Source organism: Haliaeetus leucocephalus, unplaced genomic scaffold (assembly GCF_000737465.1).
Source record: "Haliaeetus leucocephalus isolate CR32 unplaced genomic scaffold, Haliaeetus_leucocephalus-4.0 Scaffold906, whole genome shotgun sequence".
NCBI classification, from domain to species: Eukaryota; Metazoa; Chordata; class Aves; order Accipitriformes; family Accipitridae; genus Haliaeetus; species Haliaeetus leucocephalus.
Window position 1 is genome coordinate 2,694,348 of NW_010973342.1, and position 23,220 is coordinate 2,717,567.

Here is a 23,220-nt window from a genome sequence, read left to right on the forward strand (position 1 = left end):
TTTGTCCCCCCCCCCCCCCCCCCCCCCAATTCTGAGTTTGGCCATATGCATTCCATAAGCTAATTCAGCTGCAGAATAGACCTTAGTGATTCAGTGAATTTCTTTCCCATGAGTGTCTAATGACACTATTTAAATACAAATTCTATTTTATAGAATTAAAAGGAACAGCATATAACTCACCTCAAACACAGTATCATCAAAATAAATCAATTGATTACTACGGAGTTTCTTGCATGGAAACTGAAGTCACGTCATTAATAGGAAATATGTGGTTCACAGTAACTGTACGTCATACTTTGCACCCAATAAACTTCTTAAACTAATCATCTTCTAACACAAAGTAGTAGAAGGCAAATTCATATAAATCTCCTTATGTGAAACACGCATCCTCCATGCTTGAAAAAGCACCTTCTAGCTTTAAGACCAAACATCCATGCAATGTTCCAAATACTCTTTGTTCTCAGTAATTCACAATACACTTCTGCTCTATGGAGGGTAACTTCATTACTGTAGAAATAGTCTTCACAAGCTTTAGGCATGACGTGATGAAGCTTAGTCATAGGGATGCCCTTATCTTCCTGTAATCTTCTCAGCACTGGTTATCACATAAAAGAAAATAATCAGAGCAAAGAAAAGGAAAATAATCCAGTAGTTCCAGCAGTAAGGTATCCAAATATAGTTGTTTACAAGATTGGGACTTTTACCATCAGATAATCCCTAGCGTGTTTAAGGAGAAAAGTCATGACAATGACAGGCCATATTTATTATCTTTAGGATGTGCTTAGAAGAGTTATTATGCATGTTTTACGATATTATTTTTTTCCCCTTGGAAAATCAACATTGAATGAAATCTGAGAAACACAGGCATGAGAAAAAAAACTCCAGCCATTTGTTGTGATTTATGTCTTGTACGGAACTCCAAGCAATTTGGATTTGGCTCACTTAAATAATGTAAAAAGGCAGGAAAACAGTACTTGAAGCATTTAAAAGTGTGGGTCAGTTTTTAAAGATACACTCCATTCCACTTCAAATCTGCCTTGGACTGAGTCCATAAGTGGACAACTCAGTAGTTTAAGAGGCCCCAAAAGCTCAGCAACATCCTGGTGAGAAAACAAGTATAAGAAAAGCTATTGGATGATGTAAGTGACGATTGGTATCCCCTGCACAGCACTTTCAGTAAGACCTTTCAAGACGTCTCTACAAGAATACGAGGGTTTTTTCAGGGTCTTATAGTGAAATCATAGCTGTAGGAAAGAGCCTGTACGTTCTTGTCATTTGGTACCAGAAAGGCTGTCAAAACAATCTGCCTCTTTGGGGTGTGGTTTTTTTTGGGGGGGGGGGGGGGGTTGAGGGATTTTTGTTGTTTGAGCGGACATAAAAACCCCACAGTCGGTAAAACATTGACGTCACGTAGAGCCCAGCCGCTGCCCCGTGCAGAAGACACTGGCGTGTCGGGCCGGGAGATGAGGGGTGCCCGGAGCGAGCCGTGCCGCGGCCGCCTCCGACCTCCTGCCCTCGCATCCAGCTGGCACGGGAGAACTGATGGGCTCGGGGAACAGTGGAAAGCCGGCAAAAATACTGCGCAATCTGGGCTGTCAAGAGATGGAGTGACATTACAGTAATTGCCACGCTCTTCAGTAAACATAATGATGGCAGGATTTCAAAACCAGAAGGCAAGTTACGGCTTTTTAGAACAAAAATCTCCTGTTACCTTGAAACTGTGATTCTTCTGTAAAGAAAACATCAGTGTTTCTACAGCTGTCTCAGATGCTTGAGGCATTTACAAACTAGGAATAAATGTCTTTTACCCACAGCAGAAAGCTCTTGATAAAGGTTGGGTTTTTTTTCCTTTTTTATCATATACTGTGATCCTGTTATGACAGAATCTATTGTTATTAATACTCTCTCAGCATCTTCCTGATTTTTTTTTAAATAGTATCTTTTTGAAGGATCTCTTTAACAAGTCATATTTTCCTGGGTCCCGTGTACTTTCCACATTCACTGTGGAAAACAAATATTATATTTTGCATATACTTTTAAAATTTGTTTCCAGAATCTCACAGTGCTGAGTATACATATGTCCCAGAAGGGCTGCTTCTACAGGTAAAACTTACTTTTATAGAAATGCCATTCACCTCTCTGCAGAAAGCAAATTTGAAAAAGTGTGCATCATAGAAACTTCAAGAAGAGGGATTATGCAGCTTTTATATAATGTTTGTGTCTCTCCTTACTTTCTACAGAGATAGGCCTTCTCCTGTATAACAAAACTATTTACAACTATCTTCTCTTCACAGAGATGTAAAATAACTTAAATTAGCTTCTTCATTCTACTACAAATTGATTTTGAATCAGGGCGAAGGAGGGAATACATACAAAAGAATAATATATACTTTATAAAATCTTAATGTAGCTAAAAATTATTACTTCCCATTCATATTCTTCTGTTTGAGCTAAATACAAACAAACAATCCCTCCTTCTGATTTCCATTTTAGAAGAAATTCTATATAACCTGACCTTTACGGTCTTGTGCAGGTAAGATTGCCAGTGATTTCAGTGGGCTTAGCATTTAGCACCTGACATTTTCAAAATGCTATGTTAACATCCTTTTATTAGTTTCATATTAAACCCTCAGCATCACTGAGAAGTAGCTCTACCTTTGGGTAGTACAAACTTTTTAAAAAAAAATAAAAATCCAAGTCTCGTTATTTTCATTTTTATATTAAGCTTGAACACACTGGGGGATTTCCTCTAAATCTCGCCTCCTTGCCCCTGCTTTCTTTGAATTCAAGCAAGATTGGGTCAAAAATGGAATCTCAGCGCTTCCCTGCCTCTGTCCCCCCTGCATTGTTCAACAAGGTATGAAACTCTATACCTTCCTTCTCCTTTATCATCAAGATCAGGGAACAGCCAGTTCTTAAACTTATCATCTGTCAAAATAATGCCCGTGTAATTCTGTTGAAAATCTCAACTATTCAGATAAACCCACTGTGTTGTTTTATGATATCATTATTTCACACTTTTTCCTAAAGAAGAACACTTTTGTAAGCACTGGAAAAGCTAATTTAAGTTACTCCTTATTTACACCTTATTTACTCTTGAGTTGACTCACTGTGATACAACGTCTCTTTTTTACATGAGTAGTTTTCTTATTCCTTCAAGAAAGCTTGGCCAGGTTTGCTTTTAATGATACTTTCACAAGTAACACAGCCGTACTTCTTCTGCTCCAAAACCCCTTTCCAATTTTTCCATTTAAGCCAATGCATTAGAAGGCTTTTGAAAGAAAAAGACCTTATTTATGGTTGGGCACCTGCTACTTCAATGCTTACCTTCTGTACAGTCTGATGATGCAGAGTAAGTATCTTTGTAAGATTTGTTTTGCAAGTATTAGGCCTCTTTATTTCTTACTGAATTTCTTACAGTAGATGTTTCACCATTTTTTAGTAAGCAAGATAGGGTTCAAGAAATTTTTCATAAATAGTTCTAATTTCAGAATAATAGCAGTGTTGCCATCTGATATTAATCTAGAAATACTAATTTTAGTCATCTCATGAGTGTAGAAGGCTCAAAGTATGCTAATTTATATGTAAGCCTATTTCAGAGGTACAAAGGTAAAGGAAATGTGAAAGCACATAATGATATTTATATTTTTATAGAATATTTTCAAAAACATTTATACATCCTGGAGGAAGGTGTCTGCCTTGAAATTCAGCACCTCATAATAACCTACAGCAGCAGAGTCCTCCCACTGATGACAACAGAACATTCTTCTGTAGAACCCTTTAATTTTAGCCCCTACTCAAAAAAAACCCCCAACCCCAAAAGATACATTGCAGCTTCTATTCTGTATTTATATTCTCTTCTGTGCCATTTAAAATGGAATAAAGTATTTCAATAGCCTTTGATGATTATGTTATTTTTATTGCACTATAAAAATAACCAGTTATTACACTGAAAAAAGGATTAAGGAAAAAAATGCAATTTGAACAATTTGATGCTTATACGGTGACTCATAAAGTCCTGCAGGCACTTCCATCTATCAAAAACTGGCTGGGAGATGAAAAATGCCTAGTATAAAACTGGCAAAAACTGGGGAGCCCCAAGTGTCTATACTCCACATCCTTAACTTGAGAGATTTTATTTAAAGTCTGACTAGCAAAATTGTCAAGTGACATGAAGAGTATTAACCTGGTTCCCCAACTCAATTATTCCAGGCCAGAGAACTCTAAGAAAATTCAGACAGACCATTAACAACCTCAATTGTTTAATTTGCTGTCAATCATGGTACCTATTTAATTATCAGTTAATAGAAAAAAATCATAGATAGTAGTGTAAAAAATAATAATGACTCTTATGTCAGAGTTCAGAAGCATGTCCGCTCACGGTGGGGAAAAACCCAACAACTGGCAATAGTGAGACTAGCTTAAGCAAGGCTTCAGCGTAATGTATATTTGTAGTAAAAAATGTCAAAGTCATTCTTACCTTTCTTCTTCCCCTGTAAAAAAAAGATGTTACAACATTTCACATAACGTCGTTAATAAAGCAAATACCTTAACGACTTCATTCTGTCAGACCACCTCCTGAATACAAGGTACAATGGGCTGAGAGGAGCTCGCAGAAGAATTATCAAGGGCAAAGAAAGGTTTTAATCTCTAAAGAAATTGAAAACATTGCAATTTTTAATGGAGAGATGAGTTAGAGGATGTAATAAAGGAGTGCATCATAGCAAGTGGAGAAAACAGGTCAACAGCAAATCATTAAGGACACCAATGTAACAAGATGCAGAAACAGAAATCAAGGATATCCAGGCTTCTTCTAACAAATGGTAAACACATCACAGCTGAGACAGTAAACATCTTCCTTAAAGCCTTGAATCGTTATACATTTGGATATGTGGGACACACTGCTTTTGTCTGGTTTTGGTTTCCTACTGATCACCCTGGAGCTGCTGCTGTTGCGCAGTCTGGCACAGAAGGACTACTGGCCGGTCCCAACTGCTTGAGTGCTGCACAGATTTGTTCAACCATTTAAAAAAAAAAAGTGGAACCTTATTTACAAATACCTGCATGCATAGTAGTCAAGACATCAAACACCAAGTGGTGGGAAGAAAACATGCTGAATCATGAAAGTAAGAAAGAGCACTGAGAAAAAACACAAAACTACTCACTTCTCTTAGCTGTAACTCACAGTGACGGTGGTTGTGAGGAGGGAATAATAACCAGCTGCAGTAACCCAACAAGTTTGCTTCATTACCAGAGAAGTAAACTACTGAGATCACATTTCAAACGCATGCATTCTTACCGAGTACCACCTTTTCTAACATGGCTTTTCACAAAACAGAAAAAGTGAGAAGGGATAGAAAGACTCAAAAAGCCTGAGCTGGCACCTCCCAAGAGCCTGTGAGGATTTGGCCATACCTCAGAGGCAGCCTGGATATGAAGAAGAAATGGAAGCCTCCAGTATAATTTTACATGTACAAGAGGGTTGCAGTCTGTCATTGTTATATTAAAACCAGTTGTCTTTTTTTTTTCAGATACTCAAGATACCTGAAAAATGGCAGCCACGCCTGTGACCAATCAAGTAATCACATTGGTCAAGGGTCAGTCTAGATCTTAGGAAGCTTGGAAGAACATGACACAAGTCAAAGGGCCAGGAGAATATAAGGACACTCTGAAGCCCATGTGCCATACAGATGACAGTGCCTGGGATGTCACGTAGCTTACCTGCAAATAGCAGAACAGCATTTTCCTGCAGATCTGTGAAGAGGCTAATAAAATTAATGGTCTGGCTTGGTCACGCTTGGGAAATGTCAAATAGATGGTTCCTCATCAAAATGAGCAATGTAAGACAAGGCATCTCTCTTGGTCTGAACTACATCTTTTTTGTTCATGTAAAACTAGCCCTGTCTCAGAGGGTTATGACATTCCAGATAGCTTCTCACAACTATGTATTTTCTTGTTTCTGCAATTCCAGTTTTCAGAGCTCTCCCCTGAACCACAAGGAAAAGAAATAGAAGAAGGTCAGACAGAAATGTCCAGCCTTCTCAGACAGCTATAATGGTAATCTGGCACGCCTGGTTTCCTATCTGGAATTGTTGGTCAGATATTCCTCAGCAACCACAAAAATCCATGTGTTTCTTTGTCTCAAGGACTATGATGATGAAAGAAATTGGCTCTTTCATTGCTGTGTTTAAGACATGCCTTCTTTAAAATACATGAGGTGAGAATTAGGTCATACATCAGGGCTGTCATGAACAGCTGAGACATACACTTCAGACCCAAGTCTGAAAATGAAATCTCTTGACAGAATTCCCTTGCTTCTTGTATACGTATCAAAATAGGTTCCATCAAGAGTTATACTGACCCTTTTGAGCTGCATAGCCATATCCATACTTAGCAAAATGCTGAAAGACAGCACTTCCCTGAAAACAAGACTACGGAACTGTATCTTAATAACTCTAAAGAACATTATCTAAAAAACAGCCGATGATTTGTCGAGACTCTCAGTTTGTTAGTGCCAAGGCTGGACCGCACTATCAGATGGAATATTCTGGCAAAGACTTATCTCATTACTCTGAAATGTATTTTCCATTTCATAATGCTATTTAAGATTAGCATACGGAACTCTAGACATAAACCAGAATATTGATTATGCACATGTTAGTCTATTCACATTTAATAAGACACTCTAAGCTCCTGAAAGAACACTACATGACTAAAATTCCAATTTGCAGTTTTTAAATGGGCAAAATATGGTAACATTTAGAAAGAGAAATGTTGTATTCTCTGGTATGCCATGTTCTGGTTTATAGAGTTTAGGTGGTGTACAGAAAACTTAGCAGCGAAGTGAATTACAACGCTACTCACTTCATGGCCCTTTTACACTGATATATTTGGCTGGTGCCAAACCCAGCATACAATATCATACTGTAAATGAGAATTTAGTTAGGCAGAAAGCATAACTAAATAGGTCACTATACTATATGACAGTAGATGCTTTAAATATAGAGTGATACACCGACATGTATCATCTGAAAAACAGAACAGCTTATTGAGTTATGCTACCTTGGCACAGAACGGACATCTACAGACCATTTCAAACTTTCAGGAAAAAGAAGTAAGAAGGACACACAAGAGTACTTGTTCATCTAACGTCAGCAAAGGTTTTGTGTATGGAAGCCAAAATTCCTTTTTGGTTTTGGCTGGTAGTAGGAACGTAAGTTGATAAACTGACTGTCTTCTAAAACATTTTTGCGTGTTTGGCATCGAATATGTGCCTTTTTTGGTGAATAGTATAATGAACACAAAGAATTACTGTCTTAAGGCGTTTTGTGAGATCTGTGCAATTCAAAGTACCACCCTAATGGCTTGGAAGTGATTTGGTAACATGGTCTAGGAACTGCCAATGGTCATAAGACTGGTATTCCACCAACTTGGTAAAATCTGGCTTACTATTTTCACTGACAGACTGCAGGCATAGAATTAATTTCATCTAAGATTAGATAGCTTACAATGTATACTTCCGCAGTTGGATTGGCTTTCTTTATATTCAGTGGACAGAAATACGAGAGGTGCAATTCATATAACTAGTTTTGAACATTAGGATGTGATTTTTTTCTCTTCACTGACCATAAAACGGAACATAATACAGTACAGCAGCATGGAGCTGTTGATCACATGCGTTGCTTAGTAATGCACATGTTCCTTATAGCATAGGTTGAATCCTACACCGGTACAATAGCTGCTGTGGTTAAGCAATTTTCAAAGTATTTATGAAGATCCATACTGAACCTGATCTGCACCGGTATATACATTTCTTTGATTGACCTGCAATTTTTTGACTTACTGAGAAGATGCCTGTAATCAATCTGATGTCCCAGGAAGATATAGATGAGAAGAGTGGTCTTCACCAACGTCAAACTTATTCATCATCATTCTCCAGCCAGTTGTTGTTCTCCTGGATTTAGATTTTCATAGTACCAATGGATGTTGCTGATCATGTTTCGGAATGGCCCATTTCAGTGCGCTGCCAGTTTTCACATGTAGGCAAGATGTAAGCTATTCTGAGGTTGAAGAGCATTATGGATGCAGCCTACAGGTGATCAGGAGCTCTCAGTTAAGACTGGCTAATGTTCTGTACACTGAACATCACCAGTGAAGCAACTTTTGCTTGGTGAGATGTGACAGTTGCTAGATGGATTGTTTAAATCATGACCAACTTTACAGTAACTTGACATTCAGAGGTACACTTGATCTCCTCGGTGAGCAAATCTAATGCAAATTATATACTATTTACACTACTATCATGGGAAGACCCTATCCAGAGCAGCAGTACAATCTAAAAATTATACACACATTAGCAAAGTCATTCAGTTTTGTTTTCGTTTTAATGAATTTTTTAAACATCTGTATCATCAGACAAAACATTTAGGTCATGAGAAAATATTTATTTCCAACAGCATGGATTCTGAAAGTTAGTTGGAAGAAGGCATGTTCAATGCTATGATTTTTCCAATGCTGGGTCAGTTGAAATAGTGTGTTGTAGTGCATATATTAACCAGTTACTTTAAGGAAATGCAAAAATACATAGTGAAGTAGGAAGTGAATACAAACATTCAAGGCAGTAAAAATGGAGAATACTGACACATGGCTGAAAAATGTACTTTTTGTAACGCTCTTTTGTATCACACAAAACTAGCAACTCACTTTAGAACATTCTTTGTCAGCAACCATACTTCTGACCATATGAAATTATTAAATTTAATACAGTCTTTCAGCTGGAAGAGATATTAAGGTCTAACGCTCATATCAAACACTTAGATTTTGTTAGCTTTGCTTGTTATTTAAGATAGTTTCAAGGTACTGCACCAGTATCACATAGGTTTGGTTTTTTTTAATTGATTTGTACAGAAACATGCAAATAGTAATGCATGAGGGTTTTATATATTTGATTATAATTGGATGTATTATTGATAGAGCACACCAAGCTTTTTTTGTTACATTTTATGCTGAACTGTTCCATTTCCACACCTACCAATTGCCATCACCATTCTCATGGCTTATCATGTAAAGCCAGAAAGTGGAAAAAGTAAGAATGTCTTTACTTAGGACACATATTAATGAAAATAATTCTTTTATAGATAGATATATCTATCTACATATAATTAAGATTACATGGTATTTTTTTCAGCATGAAATGTAAAAAAAAAGTTCTCCAAACACCCCAAACTAGTAGGAAAACACGGTTAACTGGCACAATACACTCTTAAACCAGTTTTGTATAAGGCTTCAGTTTTCCTGATGAATGGGACTAAATTTTTAAGTAGGTCTGTATACATTTTAGTCATTATAACTGTTTTATGTCACAATATATTCTTAATAAAATAAAAACTCTTGTGTTGTAATTAAAGATAGCTAGTTACCTTCTAGACAAATATGTCCTTTTAGAGAGTAGGCTGTGTCTAAATATAAGAAGTAGAATTAAGGTGCTTCCATATTTTTGCTTTCATTTTTAAAAAGTACCACACATAAACAATTGCAATAATTGCTTGTGAACATGCTTTTCTTTGGCTTTTACCGTATTTTTAATAGCATGTGATCCCCCCTTGGAGACTTTTATCTTCATTACTTACTTGATTTTGTAAAAATTGTGTTGTAAAACTTAATAGAACAAAATGTTGGATGCATTTCCTTTGTCACAGCTACACTTTTTTCTCTTCCCTTCAGAATTTCCGTTTGCATCAAGCAATAACTGCAAGCAACAATAAATTTAAAGCTAGATTTTTTGCATGTTGTAAACTGGGTAGGACCAGGAGTTACTGACAAAACCAGCTGGTCATGCAAGATTAGCAAATTCTCTGTATTCCAACGCATTGCCATCTAATCTGTCCTGTTTCCCCTGACACATACTAACACAATGAAGCTGGACAATGGTTCAACAGCAAGTGCATGTGATAGTTCTGGCAAGACTATTTTTGTTTTGATTAAGCACATATTTTATCCGGGAGGGGCTAGAAAAGCAGGGCCTTTTTCTTCAGGTCATTTCGCTTCCAAAGTGCCAGACGATCAAATTCCTCAATGCTCATTTTGAAGACTTCCTGGAACTCTTCAGGGGACAAATGCCTCTTTAAAATGAAAACACAAAAAGTACCATTAAGCTCGTCTGTGCATACAGGAAGATTTCTGCCCTTCCTAAATTTTAAAACACACCGCAAAATAATGCATTAGGATTTGCATTTAAATTCCCAAATTGGTTCTGGAAAAGACTGCATCAAAACCAAAGGAGCTCAGAGTAGCTGGGAAATGAAATTATTGATGGCAGTAGTGACTTTTGAAAAAAAAAAAAAGTAATCTTTTCAATATAGTTCCAACTGAGCAGAAGTTATGGGTTTTGGGAAAAAGAAGTGTTTATACACGGTGCTTGATGACAGAGCACGCTGCGACAAATTTAAGCTATTCCAGAACTTTAAAGAGATTGATAACAATGTAATTTCAGAGTTGGATTTCTTTTGCCTTTATCTTTAATGAGAGCAGTGGACACCACACTGGTCCACTAATAGCAGCCTTGTAACAAAGGAGAGAGCACACTGCTAAATTCTTAAATCCAAAATGTGCTTATGCATGGGGATAAACTCCTATCAGCAGTCCAAGTTGGATAAAGTGGGTTTTTTTTTAAATGCCAAGAACTACGCTTCTATTTGATGTTTTCATGATTCAATATTAAAAAAAATAAAAAGAGAGAAAAAGGGGAGAATACCAACATAAAGAATTGGAAGGAGGTAGGATAACAATTGCCTAACAATTACTAGTATACACACAGAAAAGGCAGAAAAGATAAATGTGTGAATTAGAAAAGAATATCATATAAAATTCTTCTGATAATTGTGGACTAACTCTTGCTCAAGCATTTCAGTGGTATCAGTTACGGCTCTCTGTTTCTCATCTGTTAAGCACGCACCGTCCAAAAGGGTCAGATTCAGTGCCATGAGAATTACAAACTGCAATTTTTAAACATGGACTCTCCTCTTCCACATAGACTTCCCTGAAACCTGGGACCAGCACTGCAATCTAACCCTCTCTTCCCCAACCGAGCTTTTGACTCGAAGCTCCGCGGTCGCAGCTCTCCTTCCAGGCACACCTGGGCAGCCCCAGCCTGAGCACCTCCGCACCTGCTGGAGCACCACCTGCATCCAAAAATTAGGTGCCCCAAAGCCGCTTAGCGCAAGAAACGCTCAGACATGCCTCACGCAGCAGAATCAGGCTCATCACACATGAGACGACTGTGTTATTTCAAAGGAAGGATATCGGCCCTTTCCTTTCATCTCACTGCCTCCTGGTTGCAGGACTTCCCAGGAGGTGAGAAATCTGAGTTCAATGTCCTCATCGTTTGGAGGAGGCTCAAAACCACCATCTAGTCTACATTACTCACTCTCAAGACGCATGCTGGCAAGCCAGCCAGGAGAGTAATTTTAAAGGAGATACAGTCCTCACCAATGTGTATAATGCTACCAGCAAACACTGAGTGCAAGATGCTGAAGGCAGGGGGGACACAGCACTGCCCAGGGAAGGGGAGCCACTCGGTCCTTTCGACTATGTTTTTACCGGTCATTCAAATAGCCCAAGGTTGTCTATCACTTGAATCAGTTCCCAGCATCGTCTGGAGGAGCGCTTGCTAAAATTGTGGCACAGAGCACGCTAACATGCCCTGGTAAACCCACGACGGTTCACCTGACCAGGATGGACGCAGCCCTACCTCACAAAGCTATTTTTCTGGACAAATTTGAAAGCAAAATTTTTTTCCCACTTACTAACAATGAGTTTATTTTTGTACTGTAAATTACTCAAGGAAAACTAATGAAATTGTTTGTAAGAAATCACTACATTTAATTACCTTGAATGGTCATCATGGGCGCTTGTGGTTTCTTAAAAAAGGACAGCCTTGGTTTTTTTTTTCCCCTTGAGATTCCACATATTCAGAACAGTGACTAAGAGTTTGGAACTGAGCCTTCATTTTTCATTTGACCAATGATAGGAACCCACCATAAGCACTACACATAGCATGGAACAAACACGGCATGCACATTTGGCAAAGGAGATCCTGTTTCGCATGGAAATGAGCAACATCTGACAATATATTTTAGAAACAATCTCTCACTGACAGAATTTAATTCTACTGGGTTTGGAAAGAAAAAGTATCTTCTCACTACATTGATTTTTTTTAATATTTTCCTGGTAATCCAGCAGACAAATGTGAGCAAGCTTAACTTCAGCAATTTCTCACAGCACGGAACATGTCTATAAGTTGTGGGATTGAAAAAGAAGTATGGATGAGCAAAGTGTATCATATTTTGTTTTATCTTACTTTCCAGATTGTGGATGAGACTGGAGATATCCCCTCACTCAGGAGAAAGCAGTGACAAACTGTAGTTCATCCTCAAAGAGAAAATCAGAAAGCCCATACATACCCTGCAGGTAAATCCACTTTGCCAATCATCCAAAACCCTAGGAAATGTAAAACTTTAAAAGGAATGTTTTCACCATTTTTTTTTCTTCAGGTAAATTACACCATGTCTTCCTAGAAATTGCTGTGGTCTCATCAAATCTGTTTCAATACTGAAGGTCAATGGAGGGAGACTCAGCAAGCCCTACGTCAGGCCGCAGGCCTTTTCTGCAGGGTGCCAAATACTCGCTACACATTCACCTTCCAACGAAGCTTGCCACCAATCTCAGCAAAAGCTCTGCAATTTCCCCTTTCCTCTCCAAGACCTTACTTTGCCGTTTATCATTTTGCTTTGCCCTCAGGCTTAGCGAGCTTTCAGTCCACGTGCATCTATCCAAGCCTGTATGAATTGGATGTGCGCTCTGCTCCTCTGCTTGTATCCAGATGACATCACCTTCATTCCTCGCGTGCACTCATTTTCTAATTACACTGAAGTTTTGTTTTACACCAGCACCATTTTTTTTCCTCGCAGAAGTTCTCAGTTGGTGCTGCCTGGTCCAAAAACAGCTGAGAGTTTCCAGCCCAGGGATGCAGTAGCAGAGATTGAGATGGGGAAAGGACGAGCTCACTTATTTCCACCTCCCATTCCACTAGGCAGTTTCTTTCCTTTTAATTCTCCTCCACATACTGTCCCTCATCTCAAGGACTAACAACCAGACTGCAATATTAGTAAAGTTTCTTACTCCATCAATGCATTATCCACAAGCAAAATTAATTCTAGTAGAAGGGAACACTTCCCCTTTGGTCTGAACCCTCTCTGAGGACACCAGTCTGTGCCCAGTGTAGCATAATTCCCACTGTTTTCCCTGCATCTCAGAAACTTTCACCATCCCTTTCTTAGGCATCAAGGGCTCTAGCTTTGGGACTGACCCTAGAAGCATCAGTAATTACAGTTCTGTCTGCAAATTTTGGAATAAACTTTGATCCCAGAAAGATGTCATCAAACTGGCAAAGCTTCAGATAAAAGTAACAAAAGTAATCATGGGTTGCAGAGTTTGATTTATGAGGAAAGACTAAAAGGCCTAAGTATGTATAAGCTTAGCCAAATGATGACTAAGGGAAAATATGGTAAATGTCTACAAGTATTTGAAGGGTCTAAACACCATGGGAATAGGCCAGTGTGGGAAGTTTATGATCATACTTTGTATGTGCAATGTTAAATTTTGTCTGCACTATTGTTGGGACCTTCCTAAACCTTATAGCTTTAAGACCTAGGGCTCTTCCCAAAGGCAGAGAAAATGCACCACTAAGAAGTCTTAGATTGATTTATCTTTCTTCTCAGCTATTTGAATATTAGTTTGTCTTAAATGAAGCGTTACGTTGTCTCATTAGTCAAACAAAGAAGGGAAATTGAAAATTATGCATAGGGAATAGGGAGGATATTCATTCTGAGGTATGAGAGAAGATGTGTATGTAAAGCTATGCTTTACAAGGCCAGGAACATGGTTTCTTTTTTTTTTTTTTTTTAGGATTGGATCAGCTTAAAATATCCAGCTATGTTAATAGTTCATCATTGGGCCATTAAAGGAATGGCCAAACTTATTAGTAAAAATAACATTGATTCCTTTTTTTTACTAGGGTTGGCCTTGTTTACATAGGAAGTCTGGGTGTTTTACAGTGTGCTAGTAACCAATTCTTAATTCCCTTTGTGACAATTTGGCCATATTCAGGCAGCTTAACACAGTCTACTTCTCTGCTCTGCAGCAACAGCAAAGCTGGGCACGCTGCAGACACCGAAGAGACTACAGAGGACCAGATTAAGGTCCCCTTCTGCCTACACGCTGAACTGATCGTATTTAAGTGAGCTCAGTTTGGAACCTGCATAGTGACGTTAACATGCTACTACCTGAAAACGTTGCTAAAAGATAAGGTAAACAGTTTAAAGATGGTTCTTCACTAAAAAGGCTGCTATACTGGAGCTTGCAGCATGAGAACATCAGCATTTTGGATATATTTAAGTGTAAAATTGCCACACTAGAAAGGACTACTGCCTCATATTGTTTTGATAAAATTATTAATCTGAGACTTGTAAAGTCAGTAGTGCCCAGTCTTTTGTTCTGGATAGCATTTTGTGTCAGCTTGCATGGGAAATCAGAAAAAGACAGTGAGACTCAAGTTCAGTAAAGTGCTGAGGATCCACCACGTGCGTCTATGGGTCACAGCAGTGGCTTTGTGTGGAAGAGGAGAGTCATGTCTCCAGAAGCACAATCTCTCACCTGCACTGACAGCATTTTGGATGAGAGATATGGGATCACAACCTTGGGATGCCACTCTGGGAAGCCCAAAGGTGGCCTGCAGCTTGGGAACTGAATGTTGCTGCTGTAATTCCTCACCTGGATGCCACCTAAAGGGCACAGCACTGTGTAGGAAGGGTCACCACACCCTGCTGTAATTATGTAGCTAGCTTGCCCTAAAACATGCAAATGCACGACAGAAGAATTAAAATGCAAATGTTTCTTATTAAGATACACAGAACTAAGCAAGGGCTGAGCTAAACCTCTCTACTGCAATCCAACCACTCTAATGGAAAATCCTCGTGCTCTGTGAAACTTGATCATCAAAACGAGCACTACAGATACACGCTCATTTTTGAGTCTCTCAGAACAAAAATAATTAATTGCACATTCAAATCCTTGTTCCACGGTATTATCTCAGAAAGAAGTGATGCTTTTTGCTGTAAATTAATGAGGCTTGTCTCTATTTTTCTGTGGCCTGCTAAAAAGCCACTAATCATTCTGAGTAGAGTTATAATGTTTATTTAATTCAATGAGATTTCTTTTCCCTGAGAATAATTGTGCTTGTAATGAAATTCGGAGTTCTTCAAAAGTAATACTTGGGAACATGCCATTAGTGTGAATAAGTCACAGGAAGGGAAAATTGCAATTAAGCTTCAGCCATACTGCAGTAAGCTGCGACCAGGTCATGCTGCACAAGCATGTTTATTCTGTGTCAGTAATTGGATGGGAGTCCTCCTGTGAAAACCTGCTGATGTAGGAAATTCAGAGAATATCGTACTTCCTCTTGAGTCAATATTGAACCAATGAACTAACACAGTGGATGGCAGGAGGTGATGAGTTGAAGACTAGAAAAATCAAAGACCTAATTCCTAGAGGTCATTTAAAACCTCAGGTTTGTTTCTCTTTTGCTTTTTGTTATGTTCATAGGAAGTGACAGCTGAGCATTACATTGCCTTTGCTTGAATCCATAGTGAATATTTCAGCTAGTCTCTCTCTGAAGCACTACTGTGCACTCTATTTTATAGAGTGTAATTTTAAATAGTTGTCCACTTCAATTCATTTTTGCTCAGAGTCCTTGTAACAGTTCCAACCTCTGATCCACAAAATCCAGAAGTAAAAGCTACAGGATCTTTTCCAGAGTTTTCAAAATGCAAAATACTCAAACTAAACAGGGATTTACTGGGAAAGGTTTATTCACAGGTAAGCCAGCATTCATGTAAATAACCAAATCTTAGCTCTTTAGGGTAGTGCAAAGGCTTTGCTGGTGGGACCTAAGTCTTTTCCTGTATTAAGATTTAGGAAGTTAGAAGTATCTCAAGATTTGGAACAATAATAGCCTCCTCCCTTCTCCAGTTTTTTTCCTCTCTCCTCCCCTTCCATTCCCATCTCCTATGCCTCTCAAAGTTAGCCCAAATATTACTTTCAGATGCCCAATCATAATTTTCTGGAAAAACTTCTTTTTTATCTATTGAATTTCAAATCCTCGCTTTGCTTTCACAAGGTTTGCACTCTTCACCCTTCTTTCTGTTGCACTGCTGGGGCTCAGCAGGCTTTTCAGAGGTTTCTTCTAAGCCTACTGCATAGCTAATTACACAGCTGTAATTAGCCATGTGCCACGTTCCCAAGAGAGTATTGAATGTTATGCTCATCTACGGAGTAATTAAGCTTCATGCTCAATAAATATTTCAAACTATTAAGTAATTATGCGATAAGGAAGGGAAAGTCAAGAAATGGCACAAGTTGCTACCTAATGAACTTGAAAAGGTATCAAAAGATAACTAGAGCAGCTCCACTGATGAGGGAATGGGGGAGTAGGTGCTACAACTGCGGTTACGCTAGATGAGGGCACTTAGTCACAACACTGAAGAGTGGGAGCACTTGTGCCACTGAGCCTTGGCAGGAGATGTAGGTCCCCCTCTCTCCTCTGCTTCCATACAGCAGTGTGGGTCCCCAAAAAGGCTCCCAAGAAGAGCAGTGTAACAGAAGCAACGAGGAAGAGTCTGAAACCCTTGCCCGTGCCGATGTCACCTCAAGCATCTATTCAAGGCTCCTGGATCTGTGGATATATCTCGTTTATTATCTCAGGGTATCATGAAACTTCACAGAGAAGCTGCATTCCACTCAGCACTACTACTGTGGGGTACTTACAGTCTAACCTCTTGTGAAATATCACAAGGCACACACAAAGTATTCTGCAGTAGCATTGTACATCCAATATTCTCCCCAGCTGAGTCATGCATAAATACGCAAGAAGCTGAACAGATACAAGTATTTCTCCCAGGGATATCGGTATACCACCTACACAGCAGTACACATAGAACACCTCTGAGGATAACTTGTGCCATCATTCTGTCATTCAACCAAATGAGCTTTTTCATACTGACATTGACATAAGTAATTGCCTTCAGCAGACTGCTGATAAAAAATACTATATAATTAAGAAATTAATTCATAAATAAAACTAAAACTATGAGTCCATAATGAATTATGAAAACATATAGTATATTTTGAGTTTAAAAAATTTCATTTGATTTAGGTACAAAATACTTTATTCTTAAAGCAGATTTTCCAGTTTCCCTTAGTTTGGGCTTTAGTGCATCTGTAATATGAATGCTCCACATCTAATCTCTGTTCACTCCCACAGAGTTTCCACTCTGATAGGAATTAGCTTTCATACGTACCACATAATTTCTAATGCATATTTTCATTTTATAAGGGCTCCTTTCCTAAGGGCTTTGAAAACTGATATAGACATCCAGCACTGATCACAACGCAACCATATGCCTAGAATAAGGAACACCACACAAACGTTTTTCATGTTAAACAGTGTGAACTTCCACTGAATTCAGTGACCTGCACTTTCTCACTCCAGGTTATAAGCTTCATCACAAAGTGAGCCTGTAACCTCAAATCCAGCCCCAAACTACAAACTGCACTTCTCTATGTTAAAACACACAGCATTCCAGTTTTGCTCTGATTTTCCCTATCTGAGCTCCAGAGGAGGTGAGACGGACAACACTACTTGTATGAATGACATCTAGGAGCTGGGCCTGTTATAAATTCAGGCTCGATTACTGGAAACCAGTCCTAAAATGGTTGCAGCCCAAATGGCTAGAACCCAGGGTGATTGTTGAATAAAAACTAGTGGAAAAAATGTCATCCCTAAAACAAATCCAGACAAGCAGTTTCAGGAGGAAAAGCATGTTTGAATTAATGTGAGTGCTCTGTTCAAACAAGACCGCACCCATGTTTAATCTCTCATTTCTGTTTACAAGAGAACAAGGTGGCAGATGAAGGTTTGCTACTTGACATTCCAGAATATTTTTTTCCTTAGCAATTGTTTCAGTGTATCCTTGTTAAACAAAGAATGAACAGGCTCAAACAAAAAAATTTACTTTCTACTGTGTTTGATAGGCATGAATGAATAATGCTTTTAACTCTCTGACATTCAAAAGAAAATGCTAAAGAAACTAAGATACATTAAGATAAGAAAATCAAAAGAAAACACTAAAAGATGGTTTCCAAATGGAAGACTCTAACTATGTTGGCTTTCAAAACTACCAGCCTGTGACCACAAAAGAAATCTTATACTCTGTGATAAACGCAACTTCAGGAGGAAAAAAAGAAAATAAAGCTATGCAGCTGGGCATGAACCATCAATCTGGATGTACAAGCACTGAACCACATTGCTGTGACTGAACAACGGGCAAACAATATCCACTCTAAGATAAAAGTATCAAGTGCATGCTTTTAGAAGCCCAAGGCCTAAATCATAAAAGGTATTAAAGTACTTAAAAGAGGTATCAACATTTTCAAAATCTTCCCAACTTCCTTTGGAAAAAAAACCCAAACAGGCCACATGGAACACCACTGGGAAACCAGCAGGTAAGGAATGCGCTAATGTGTACCATCCAAAGGTGATGTCATAGCCCTTGGAAAGTCAGGACTTAAGTTGTCCAAAATAGGGAATTTTGCTGCAGGACAGTAATATTTAAGCCCCTGCATAATAAAATGATCTTTTGGATAAGATGTTCCAAGATAGACCAAATTATGTATTTTTTTCAAGTGCTATTGCAGCAAGACCACCATTACGTTAAGGCTTTGTCTTCACAGAATATACCAATCTAAGCAAATGAGGGACTTACGGAGGTCTTCAAAGTAGGGCCAACTTTAAAATTAGACCACGTTCCTCAAGGCCTTGTCCAGCTGAGTTTTGCATGCCTCAAGGGATGGAGACTCCATAGGCTCTTGGCAACCCATTCCAGTGAACTACTCTCCCAGTGAGGAACTTTTCCTTTACATGTAACTGTAATTTCCCTTCCTGCAACTTGTGACTGTTGCCTCTTGGCCTTCCAGTGCCTACTTCTGAGAAGGGTATGTTTTCCTCTATAACCCCTTTACTGCAAAGGTGAGCTGCTGACTCATGTTCAGCTTGTTTTCCATTAGGTACTTTTCTGCAGAGCTGCTACCCCCTTCTTGTGCTGACGAATGGCGTTATTCTGTCACAAGTGCAGGAATCTGGATTTACCTTCACGGAACTTCATGAAGACCCTGTTGACCCATTTCTCTAGCCTGGCCAGGTCCCTCTGAAGGGAGGCTCTGCTCACCTGAGTTCCCTCACTGCTGTTCCCTCAGGTCTGTGTCATCTGCAGATGACAGCGCAGATGCAGCGACAGCGCAATTCCTCTTCTTCACCCTTCAATTGTATAATCCAACCCTGTGCGACTGCTTTGTTCTGCAACATTATCTGAACTAACTTGTTCTTCACCATTTCCTGTTAGAATTGCTCACGGGAATGCTGCTCCGTTCATCTAACATTAGAATAAACAGCAGTGTGGTAGAGAGAAACTTCTAAAAAAAATTCCTGGGCCAAATCCTTATCTTGTGTAAACTCCTCGCTTTTCTAGTCAGCTTATACTAAACGAAGATCCAGGCTATTCATTCAAAAGCCAGAGTGCCAGTAATGTATTTAAAAATCAGCAGGTTGTTTATTTTAACTAGTTCTCAATGCTGCATGTATTAGTTCACTGTTGGCATAAACATCTCCTGGAGGAACACAAGGAACTGGGTAGTTCTGCCTCACTGCTGAGTTAGAACAAGCAAACAAAAACATGCCGAGTGTTTCTACACTTAGATATATGTGCTTTTGAAGAAAGAATTCCTATTATTTGAATACATTTATTACCAGTTGAGCCTTGTTGAGCCTTCCTGATCTCTAGATACCTCTTGGGTTTAGAAAAATATGCATTTTTACGAGAAAATATTTTTTATAATCCTTAAAATAAATTTCTTGCACAACAGTGTAATCTAAAAAATACTCACAATGGGAGCAAAGTTAGGAAAACACTACCACCCATTAAAACCACACCCTCCTGCGGTCCTTGACCTTTAGCCGGGGCCTTCATTGCAGCCTCCCTTAATTTGACCCAAGGAGCTAATACGACTTACTTGAGCTCACTTTTCATGACAGGAACACTCAATACAGGAGACTTCCCTTGGAAGAGGGAATCGGAGACAAACAACAGTGCCTTTTCCATGACATCTATGCCGGATCATTCAAAGTTCACAACAACTCTGTTGCACAAACAGAAGCCCGCTGCAAGTCAACTTGCAGGAGGGCTGTTAAATAAATCTAGCTCGCGCAGATTTAGTCACCTTATTGCTCCTAAGTAGACCAGGAAATCAGAAACATCACGTGTGAGATATTCTAATCATACTGGACACGGTAAGACCATTTTCAGGTTTGATAGTTGATATAAAACGCAACAGTTCCAGGTCTCCTTTCACTGACACCACCTGTACCCTGTCCACAGCCATCACACCCAGGAGCTTGTTCTGGTTTGCAGCAGCGAGAGCATGGTGAGGCTTCAGCCCACAACACTGATCAGAATAAAACTAGGGTATTAGAACATGGATGTTCTCTTAAAAGATTTTCCTAGATAAATCACTCTACAGTTTGGATAGTACATGGGCTCAGCAGTGCTATCACCTTCACCATTTCTGTAGGCACAATCCAGCCCTCTCACAAGTGACATTGGCTCCACAGGATGAAAACAGAAGATCAGCTGGCAACCAATTCTGCTCGGAGAATTTGCCTCCTAGATATCTGTGAGCATCGAATCACACCATCCAGCGAATGGGAAATGGAGCTCAAGAAAAGGTGAAATCTAACCTTAGTACTTGCTTCCAGTATCCCTAGTGTTGCCCCCAAAAGCTTGAAGATACCGAGGTATGCTAAGGGGGTCCTCTACTAACAGATAGGGGGTGTATGTGTGTGTCTGCGTGTCTAATCCTGGGCTGCTCCTGTGCAAACCTATAAACCCACGTAGCCTTGGGCGTCCTGAGTCCTGGGTCTTGCCCAAGCCTGAAATCTGCTGAATGCCCTAGTCAGCGACTCAGTTACAAACTACTTCTTCTGCCACAAGAGGAAATAATGATAAACTGCTTTTTTATGCAAAGCTACTTATTTCCAGCAATCCTGTACTGCAGAAGGAAGGGATGGGGAGGAGGGGAAGAGGCTGGCAGGGAAAGCAACAGTTTGTGCCTGTCACTCAGCTCTGCATATGGTTTGAATGTGGAGATGAGCTGCTGCCTCTGTTCTTCCAGTAGCTATAATCCTATTAAAACGCCGCTAATTTAATTGTTTAAAAAACTACCAATCCCTAATAAATGTAAGATGGTCCACAAAGGAGTCCTTCCTGCAGACACACATGTTTAACACAGTGTAGCAATCAGCAGGATCAGCCTGGTCCCCTTATCGCTCTTCTGGTGCAGGTTTGAAGAAGAACTTGTTTATTGTTCTTTTTTGCAAACCTCTGTGAGATCTTTGAAGTGGTTGGGCTCCTTGAGCCATCAGGCACTGGGCTGCACCTGGTGCGAGGCAGACTGAGCAGCTCCAATGTTAAACAAACAGCGATCCCAGCTGAGGACGGCATATGAGTTACGGATAATGGCAGCCAGGACAGGCACGATCCATCCAAAGCAAACTGTACATTGTCTTAAAAAAGCAATTTGGAGCTGCGTTTGCTATTCAGACCAGTCTGATGTGTTTAAACAAAGACTCTATTCTTTAATACGCGCGCACACACACATATATATGTATATATATAAAAGAATCCCTTATAGGATGTATCCAGATGAGCATCCCTCCAACTCCCTGCTCCTTTTTCTGGACTTACTATGCTTTTTATTATTGCTGTCATGCCTTGCTATATCCCAGGCTTAAAACAGCATACGTTTGAAGCTCTTTTCTCCTTATAGTCAAATCAATACCACTTGCTGGGTAACCCAGGAACAAGCACACTGAAGTATTTAACAACATAACACCATTTCCAAAATATACTACATGTATAAGAATTTGGTAAATTAATTTTTTTTTAAATTGATCTTTAATGAGGAACTTTCTGCTACTTTATGAAGTTTTTCTTCTTTTTTGTGCTTTAAGATTAAAGTTTCTTCTTTTCTTGTCACATTATCAAGTTAAAAATACACTAAATTTATTTAAATATAAATCTTCCCCAAATTCTAAAATTGTTATCCCATAATTTTTATTGATCTATCTCTTCTTTTTAATAGTAATTCACACAAAAATACATCAGTTTAATAATTCAGGCGAGTCTTTATTCAGTCCTGTCATTACTCAGTCAAAAAAATCAACCTCATGGATTTTGCCTGAACATCAACTTCAGGATTTGGCCTTTGGAAACTAAGCTTTCCTTTGTGATAAATTATATCTGCATTTCTCCAGCTTCTATTACTACTCTTTGAGAGAGGTGGATGCTACAGCAAATCTGTAGCACAGTGATCATGGATCACACAGCCAAAGGAGAGGCTGAGTAAGACGATGGACCAGAAACATAGGTCCATGTATTTGCAGGATAAATGGAGCTTTTTTAGAATACTCAGGTTATTCTAGGAGGGTGTTTTTTATAGGCATTAAGAAACCAAGTTTCCACCCGCCCTGTTCCAACTTTCAGTATCCTGTGTAATCATCCAAAACTAATGGCTTTCATCAGTATCTTTGTAAAACACCATTTGGTCAGACATTTGCCAGGTTTTTGGCTATTCTTTTTTAGTTAAATTGCCTACATGCTAGTGTTCTGAAATAAAATGTAATAAATATATAAAGTTATTGCTCTCTTCTCTCTTCTTTCATTGCCATTACTTAGGCACACGAATATCTAAGGTGGTAAACAAACAGGACAAAGACTTGCAAAGCCATCAAGCAAGTATCATTCCTACCTCCAGCCTGGTCCTGTCCACATCCTTAGGCAATTTCACACGAACTCGGTTTGTTACAATAAGTGTTTCATAAGGATAAATCTGTTAAAAAGACAAGAGCAAATGAACTCCAGCCAAATCTGATTCTGATGTGTGGAAATGACAGTGTGGGGAACTTACTAATTTAAATGGTACATACTTGCATCCTGATTTGACAAATATTTCACTGGGACAAAAATTAACAAAATAAAATAAAAAAGGAACACA

At 39.0% G+C, this 23,220-nt stretch overlaps 1 protein-coding gene across 1 annotated transcript in view; it reads right to left on the reverse strand.

Moving 5' to 3' along the window:
* Positions 1 to 8,365: 8,365 nt before the first annotated feature.
* ABLIM2 (actin binding LIM protein family, member 2) overlaps positions 8,366 to 23,220 on the reverse strand; it is a 112,100-nt gene continuing 97,245 nt past the window's right edge. Inside the window, exons 21-22 of the mRNA XM_010583500.1 lie at positions 22,975 to 23,055; positions 8,366 to 10,121 (exon numbers count right to left, since the gene is read on the reverse strand). Of these exons, the coding sequence (XP_010581802.1) occupies positions 10,008 to 10,121; positions 22,975 to 23,055 (195 nt within the window). The 3' untranslated portion in view covers positions 8,366 to 10,007. The remainder of the gene's footprint in view (positions 10,122 to 22,974; positions 23,056 to 23,220) is intronic.